We start from the raw sequence: 9,263 nt of genomic DNA, 5'->3' as shown, positions 1-9,263 counted from the left end.
GACACTGACAATCTCGTCTAGCGTACGGAGGGGACCTCAGTTGGCGGACAATAACTGCACTGACATCAGTTGCTTAGCCTTACGTCGCCCTTCCAAGGAATCTCAGGAAGGCGTCACGTAACATATTTTAAGCTAACACGAATGGATCATATCTTGATAGCACATGAGGCTTAGGTTATTGTCTTTTTATTTCCGATCTTTGATGCATTAAAATACATTAATAAAAATTAATTAAAGGAAAGGGGAGAAGAACTATAACGTTTAGAAAATTTAACGTAAAAGGCTTTTTAATATAAACTAAACTAATAGAATAGAGGAAAAAAATTAAAAAAAAAAATTAGAAAAAAGATAAATATGAAAGCTGTCCAAATAGGGCTGCCACTTATTTTTACTAATGTGGTACTTATGCTTTTTTGAGCCGAGGGTCTATTGAAAACAACCTCTCTATGCTCACAAGATAACGGTAAGATCTACATACACACTACCCTCCCCACACCCCACAGTGTGGGATAGTATTGGGTATATTGTTATTTTTGTGGTATATATGTATAGATGGTGCCCAAACACACTCGTGAAGACGTGAATCAATGATGTTGAAGGAGAACAAGAATATGAAAGACAAGTAGCCAGCCTTTGGAGTCATGAGAGAACAAAAGGCCACAAGGTCATTCACGTAAAAAGACAAATTGGATCTTACATTTCCTTCCATTTGACCCAATTTAAAGAACCTTATCATTTTAATTTTTAGCCCTTAATTAAAGAAGGGCCACCCGTAGGGGTGTTCATGGTTCGGTTTGGATCAATTTTTTCCTAAAAAGAAACCAAATCAAGTAAGTCGATTTTTCAAATATTAGAACCAAACCAAACCAGTTAAGTCGGTTTTTACTCGATTCGGTTTATGTCGGGTTTTGTCGATTTTTCGGTTTTTTCGATTATTTGTCGGTTTTTTATTAAATATAAGACATACACTACCAAACACATATTCCGGCGACCACATTTTCAACGTAACACTATCAAATCAATTGCCCTTTGAGAAATCTATTATTTACTAAAATATATTGATGATAATTGAATCAAATAGTGATGAATAATTTAAGGACTCAATTAAAAATATTTTTTTAACATGAAATGGAATCTTACACTTAACAAAAGAAAACTACCAATCAAACTATAATATAAAAGTAAAATAATTGTACTAAAAGTGCAAACGATTAACATTCACCATAAAAATCTTGAAAATTTGTATAAAAATATACATATATATAGGTGTAATAATAAATTTGAAATAGTTACTCCTATAGTCGGTTTGGTTCGTTTTTTTCTGGTTATTTTTTGATCAAAACCAAAACCAAACCAAATTTGATCGGTTTTTAAAATTCAAAATCAAAACTAAATGATACCAAAAAGTATCGATTTTTTTGGTCGGTTTGATTTAGTTTTTGGTTTGATTCTATTTTTCGGGTTTTTATGAACACCCCTAGCCACCCGTGTCCTGAAAGCCACTTATCTATAAAAGAAAATCTGATATTTTGTTTGCACAGTTGCTCCACGCCATCCATTTTCCATCATCGCCTTCTCATACAGCATATCAATTATCAGCCAATCAGTTGGAACTGAAATTAAAAAATATATCATGTGGGAGAACGCCACCGAGGGTTGTGGACCTTGTAATGAATGTTAAATAATTTTCTAGTCTTAGTTCAAGCTATGTAAACGAAAATTCTAATAGGGAGTATTTTCTTCTTTAATGGACCATAATCGAGTGGGGTTCCTTATACGAGTATATTCATTATTCTTTTGGAGGATTTTTGGCAACATTATCGAAGATCGAAAGTAGAAGTTGCAAAAAAAAATAAAGAAATATAAGCCGATACAGTGCTTTCTATATAACGAATGTAATAATATGAATATATACATGTAAGATAAGGACAATCTTTAAAGAATCTAATACCCACCTCCCATTGGTACCCACTTTACAGGGCAATATAGTCAAGTATTTTATCAGTTGGATGAAATTTCCTGGATGGCTCGACTGTAATATTGTAAGATTAGGGGGGCAAATATGTCAGTGCAGCTTTTATAAATACCCGATCGGTTTCCCATCTCATCCTACTTTCTCTCACGAGAATCCTGTGAAATCTTCTCCTCTCACGCGCATTTGGTTCTTGCGCCACAGTTTTCTAGGGTTTCTCTCTTTTTCTGATTTAACAATCATATATTCTCTGTAAGTATTCTCAAAAGATTATCATCTCTAATCTCTGTTGTGTTAATATTTTTTTGTTGAGTTTGTTTCCTGATTCGTTTGTTTCGTTGATGTAGGATTATTGGAGGTTGATATTAATTTATTCGGGGATAGACAGATTTAAACCAATTCAAAAAGTTTGATATCGTAAGTATTCTATTTATTCTTATTTAATCATTCCTCTTGTTTCTCAATTGTAAGTAATCTGTTATTTTTATTCTTTTTCTTTGTCTTTTATTTACCTTAGCGACTTTTCTGGAACGATAGGCTATAATGTTGTATTTGTTAGGCCCTGCGTGTCTTTTTTTAGATAGAATGGATGATTTAAATGATTTTGAGATCTGCAACATTTATTTGATCCTTTTGATGTTATAGATTTTGATTTTAGGAGTCACTATATTTTTTAAGTTAATATTCATGTAGAGAATATGCATATAATTGATAAAAAGAAATTGTTGGGTGGGGGTGTGTGTATATGGTTTGAGTATATACTCTTAACTGGATTATTTTTTCACTTCTACATAATGAATAACTAATTTTTTCTATTGATACAACAGTCTTTGGTTTTTAAGGATAGACAAATGGTTCCCTTTATGGCTTGAATTTCCTTCATTTCTGATGTTCTGAAATTCCAAGTGACGCTATTATGTACTCTCTCCATTCCAGTTTATGTAGCAGTTCTTTTTAAAGAGAAGACAGTTTAGGGAAGTAAATTTTAAATGTTATGGCATGTTTTAAAGTCTTCTGTTCTTTCTTGAACTCCATGGATAGTCAAACTATGCCACATAAATTGAAATGGAAGGAGTAGTGCTTTTGACAGAGGTTGTAAAAAACTAGAGATCATGATGTACATATTGCTTAAATAACTTCAATATTTCCAAGTAGACTTTCTAAAAGCTTTTGCAGAAAAAATAATGTAGAGTTGGAATAAGAAATAATAATGGGCTAAATAATAAGGAATGGAGTGTAGATATCAAGTTATTGATCTAACATGTTAGGATTTTACTATAGTTGTCATTCCCTCTACCCTAAGTGTCTTATTGTGCTTGTATCAGTTCTCAATATAACTTTCCTCGTATTTCCCAAAAACCAAAGTTCTGTTTTTTATTTTTTTGATAAAAAATTCTCAAACCAAGATTGATTTATTCAGGAAATATAGGGAAAGTAAAATGAAATAGAAGCCATTACATTGTAGAAATACAGAAGGAATCAATAATTACTTATTGAAAAAATAAGTTTTCCTCTTCAGTTAAATAGATATTGAGTAAGATTTTCTATCCAAAAAGATTTTTTGAACGAGCTGTGTTGTTTCTTTTGGCCGATGCATGGAAAACTATAAGTAAAATTCTTTCTACTTGCATATTGGAATTATTGTGTCTATGTCATAATGAAAATAAGATGTGTGCCATGTATAAGGATGTTTGCTGTATAGATTACCAAGTTTGTTAAATATTTACTGAAGTATCGGTGGTTGCTACGAGTACTATTTGCAGCTTTTGCTGATCAGTATCCTAATCTCAATGCATGGTTTCTGGTAGAAGTACATGGTACACAGTGATAGGAGTTTTGCTTGACTTAACCTTGAGCTTAATTGTCAATTTTTCTCATTTATAAGTTTGCATGTCTTAGGACTTGAAAGAAAAATGTATGTAGGGTGACAGAATTATGTGCATACTTGCTCTCTTTTGATCCCCTCTAGTAAGTAGTTGTAAGCTGATTCAATTTCTGTAAATCCTATCTTGGCCAACTATCTCGCTCAGCAATTTTGTTACGCTTTAAGTGCTGCTAAGCTCCAAATTATCACTTCTTTTTCCTGTTTCTTCATCTATTATAACTAGTGAACCATTTGTCATACTACTCTGCAGTTCATTGTTCATGGGGATCTATGGTTGTATTGTTGTTGATATGAAGTATTTGTCCACTTAATACGAATTGCTCCAGTAATATCATTAACGTTATCAGGTCTTAGAATTCCTTTTAGGATAGTTGATCACAAATGCTGGTTGAACTGTCCATTTATTATTGGTTGTATTGTTGTTGACATGAAGTATATGTCCGCTTAATACGTATTGCTCCAGTAATATCATTAACGTTATCAGGTCTTAGAATTCCTTTTTGGATAGTTGATCACAAATGCTTGTTAAACTGTCCATTTATAAGTACATTTTGAGCCTTTAAGTTATTATCTATGTTTTTACTTTTTAATCTTTGTTAGTATTTGGTTTTGGTTTCTGATAATATTTTCTCTTCTTTTCGTTTAAGCTCTTGGATATCACCAGTCTAGAATCCACTTTATCTCTAGTTCCATTTGGCATCTGACTGTATGATGTCATAAACTACAGATGAAATCCTACTTACTGATATGCCATTTGCATTTGTGATGTTGGGAATGCATTTGATTTTAGGTCATCTGACCCTTTCTGTCATTTTGGACTCCTTTTGTTACTTCTGTTGTTGTTTGCACTTCGCCATTGTAATTGTTTAAGTTGCTCTTATTATGTTACTCTGTTTCAATGCTATCTGAAGTTTTAGTTATCTTATTGGCAGATCCAGGTGAATGATCTAATGGAGTCTAAAGGTGGTAAAAAGTCTAGTAGTAAATCCTTACTCTACGAAGCACCCCTCGGCTACAGTATTGAAGACGTTCGGCCAAACGGTGGAATCAAGAAGTTCAGATCAGCTGCTTACTCCAACGTAAGTATCTGGATTTCATTTGTTTTGGATATGAACCTTAGAAAATGAGCTTTAAGAATTTTATTATTCTGATCACTTGCAACTTTCTTATTTTTGTATATGTGCAGTGCGCTCGCAAACCATCCTGACATTCCTTGAGCTTCTCTCCTGCACGTGCCTCCTGACACAAAAAAGAAAAATTCCCAAAAAAAATTTCCTTCTGTCAATTGTTTTTGTTGTTAAACCCTCACTCCTTTTCCTCAATTTCTTCCTTCTTCTGCTGCTTTCTGCTCTTACACTCCTTGGCTGTGAACAATTTCCTTTAAAAGATCATTTGTTGCTGTGAACATATTTTCATCATGGAAGTGGCATTACCAGTTTCTGCCATAGGCTTTGAAGGTTATGAGAAGAGGCTTGAAATTTCCTTTTTTGAACCTGGCCTTTTTGCTGATCCTGAAGGAAAAGGACTTCGATCTCTGTCAAAAGCACAATTGGATGAGATTCTAGGACCTGCTGAGTGCACCATAGTTGATTCTCTTTCTAATGAGTGTGTTGACTCCTATGTCCTCTCTGAGTCGAGCCTTTTCATTTATTCTTACAAGATAATCATCAAGACCTGTGGTACCACAAAGTTGCTTCTCTCAATTCCTGCCATTCTGAAGTTGGCTGATACCCTTTCACTCGAAGTACAAGCTGTGAAGTATACCCGTGGGAGTTTCATTTTCCCTGGTGCTCAGTCGTTTCCTCATCGTCACTTCTCTGAAGAAGTTGCTGTTCTTGATAGCTACTTTGGAAAGCTTACTTCAGGCAGCAAAGCTGTGATTTTGGGCAGTCCTGATAAACTTCAAAAATGGCATGTTTACTCTGCCTCGGCTGGACCTACTCAGTCTAAGAACCCTGTGTACACTCTTGAGATGTGCATGACTAGTTTGGATAGGGAGAAGGCTTCTATATTTTACAAGACTGAATCTAGCTCGGCAGCTCAAATGACTATTAGATCTGGCATAAGGAAGATCCTTCCCAACTCTGATATATGCGATTTCGAGTTTGATCCTTGTGGTTACTCCATGAATTCTATTGAAGGAGCTGCACTTTCTACTATTCATGTTACACCTGAAGATGGTTTTAGTTATGCTAGCTTTGAAGCAGTTGGATATGATTTTAACTCCTTGAGTCTGGGGGCACTGGTTAAGAGGGTACTGGCATGTTTCCAGCCTGATGAATTTTCTATTGCTTTGCATGCTGATGTTGCTCTTGAGCTACTCGAGAATACATGCTCTCTCGATGTTAAGGGCTACTCTCTTGCTGAGTGGAGCCCAGAAGAACTTGGTAAGGGTGATTCTATTGTCTACCAGAAGTTTGCTAGGAGTTCTTTCTGTGGGTCTCCAAAGTCTGTTCTGCAGGACTGCTGGAAAGAGGAAGAGAAAGAAGAAAAGGAGTGGTGTTGAGGGTCGTTCAGTTCAATTACTGGTGTTGTTTCTGGATGTTTCTGGTGTCTAGTTGTGGTATTGCTCCTTGTTTCTCCAAATAATGGACTTCATGTCCTGGTTTTCTGTTTTTTTGGAATCCGTGATGAAAATTGTGCTAAGTTTGGCTCTTTGGTTCTCTACTAGAAGCCCCATTGCTTGTATTTTGGATTAAAACAGCATTTGATTGTTCTCAGTCCACCAACTTAAAAATTTGATTTTTGCTCTTTTGTTGGCATTTTTTCTTCCTGGATTTGCAACCTACCTTGTTTTACCTTTTTTTCTAGTGCTGGCCATTAGCTACCACAGATTTGCTGTATAAAAGAGATGTCAAGTAGTGCCTAAAGCAACTACATGCTAAGAAAAGATGTACTATTAAGTTGTACTACATCTAGCTTCATCCCTACACCAATACAACTGCTTAAGACCCCGATACATTTTCATGGAACTTGGATGTACTGTACACCAAGAACAGTGCACTCCTTACTGAATGGCTTTCTTCAGGTCATCTATGTCTAGCACACAAAGGCGATGGTTAAAGCTGCAACATACCATTGTTGTGAAAGTCTGTTATTTCCCTCTATAACCTCTTTCTAAAGCTCGCATAAAATCTGTCTTGCATGGCTAGCCTTGAAAGTCTGTTGAACTAGATTTGACCCGGTACTAGGGTTAACCTCAGTACCTACACTTCTCCCCTCTAGCTGCGCTTTCATTTGAAGATATCTAACTTTATCTCTAGGGTGTGTCTTTATGTGTCTAGTCAAAGTACCCGTACCGCTACGGTCTCCAGCAAATTTATGAGCCAACAAAGACCCACAAATTTTACACTTAGCCTTATTTTGTTCTCTTAGTTGAGTAAAAATGTTCCAAACAAGAGATGTTTCGGGGCGTTTAGAACGTTGTCTATTAAAAGTAGGGGTTACTACAGGAGGGTCAGGCGGGGCATCATTTGGATTATTATCAGTTGGGTTAACAACAGGACTAGTAGGTGTATCATCTAAATCCGGTTGCGTTTCATCTAAATCTTCATTTTCCTCATCATTTTCATCAATAGTTTCATTAGGATAAAGAACATTCATATATTCATCATTTAATTGTTGACCTGGTGCGCAACATCATGGCAAAATTGACTATCGCTAAATTGAAAACAAGGGTTATCACTATGAAGAATAATAGGTGGAGGAGGACGGGTAACAGGTCTGGGCCGGGGATTCGGGGGAGGGGTAGTAGCTTGGCGACTAGATTCACCAATTTTAGATTTTCCCTTACCACCAAACATTTGTTTCAAAGAAAAGGTCATATTAATTATAATTATACAAACTAAAACAAACAAAACTATAATATTAAAACTTAAGAGTTGGAACGAGTTTACGGAATTGACGAACAACTTCTTGAAAATTGTATATCGTTGAAGACTAGAATACTTCAATTCACCAACTTCACAATTTTTCACAAATTGCAATAATAAAGTAAGCAATTATAGAAGAAAATTAGAGAGAGATTGATGATTTTGTGAGTAAAAATGAAAGAGTGAAGGCGTATTTATAGTCGAGAAAAAGGAAAAACTATAATTATAAAAAATTTGGGGGCCAAATAGCTATTTTTCAACTGAACATGATGAGCATTTGCTAAATTAAACAGTCTAGCTCATCATGTTCAATTTAAGATCACCCAAGCTAACAGCTTTCCTATTTCCTCAACGTGTAAGTCGCACAGCACTACCTTCTAGACTTAGAACTTATATAGCAAATGCTCTCCTGATAAGAGAAAGATGAGCTAGACTGTTTAATTTTTCAACTGAACACATCTGCGGCCACTTTGGCTTTGCCTTGATGACAAAGAATGGACCCCTCCATGTAACATCTTTGGATACCTGGCTAAACCCAAGAAACTGTGTATTTCTATAGCAGTCGTGGGTCTAAGCTATTTTTAACTGCCTCGATGTATAAATTCCCCCCCCCCCCCCTCCCCCCCTTGATTAGTTTCGTATAAATAGACACAACGCGAACATTTTCTTTAATAGTGTGACTTGTATTATATGGCATTTACCTTCATGAGCCGGGATCTATCCGAAACAGCTTCTCTACCTTCAGAGGTAGGGGTAAAGTCTGAGTAAATGTTATCCTGCTCAGACCCTACTTTGTGGGATTACACTTACAATGGGTTTGTTGTTGTTACCTTCATGAATGTGGTTTAACTCTAAACTCAATAAATTTAACAGATCTTAGATGCTATATATATAATTCCTCTTCTACACAAGTTTAACCATTTACTATGGTCTTTTTATTCATCAGTAGCACTTAGCTTAACGCTTTAAACCCAAATATAAAATTGATCTCAACATCCCATGTACAATTGACCCTAAAGATCCCTTCAAGCAGTCCAATTCAATATTTATAGTAGTGTATAGGAATCATTTATTTATTCATTCACCACGGATTTTAGCATGTATAATAATGCTTATTAACTAGTCCAACACAAAATTTCCCCCCTTGATTACTTCCATATTTTCAGATCAAAATATAGGAAAATAATGAGCTCAAGCTAGCAAGCAGTGAGATCAATTTGCACTTTAGTTTCGCCTAATCCATTGAGTAAATCAGGCACCAGAGAGTTGGGTATTTAATTTGGTGCAGCCATCACCTCAATATTGTAAAAGGACAGTAAACTCGAGAAGGCAAATACTCCTATAGCCACTGCTATTGAAAATACAGCCAGCTTTCGACAATACAAGGCTGCTTTGGGCTGTTTTTCTCGCATAAATTCCGACATCATAGACCCTGTGAATGCAAATAACAGTGACAACATAAATGCATGAAAGATAGCAGGCTTTCCGGTGAATATTATAGTTGGTACTAGGTTGCCATCTATTCTCTCCGATG

The 9,263-nt window shown here is 35.5% G+C and overlaps 1 protein-coding gene across 1 annotated transcript; it reads left to right on the top strand.

Moving 5' to 3' along the window:
• The first annotated feature begins 2,102 nt into the window (after positions 1-2,102).
• LOC109210188 (S-adenosylmethionine decarboxylase proenzyme-like) lies at positions 2,103-6,622 on the top strand. Its single transcript, XM_019373562.1, has 4 exons — positions 2,103-2,224; positions 2,320-2,389; positions 4,790-4,936; positions 5,044-6,622. The coding sequence occupies exon 4, from the start codon at positions 5,275-5,277 to the stop codon at positions 6,361-6,363; it is 1,089 nt and encodes a 362-aa protein (XP_019229107.1). The 5' UTR covers positions 2,103-2,224; positions 2,320-2,389; positions 4,790-4,936; positions 5,044-5,274; the 3' UTR covers positions 6,364-6,622.
• Positions 6,623-9,263: the final 2,641 nt, after the last annotated feature.

Source organism: Nicotiana attenuata, unplaced genomic scaffold, assembly GCF_001879085.1.
Source record: "Nicotiana attenuata strain UT unplaced genomic scaffold, NIATTr2, whole genome shotgun sequence".
Taxonomy (NCBI): Eukaryota; Viridiplantae; Streptophyta; class Magnoliopsida; order Solanales; family Solanaceae; genus Nicotiana; species Nicotiana attenuata.
Note: the sequence above shows the minus strand (reverse complement) of the source record. Positions and strands in the feature narration are given on the sequence as shown.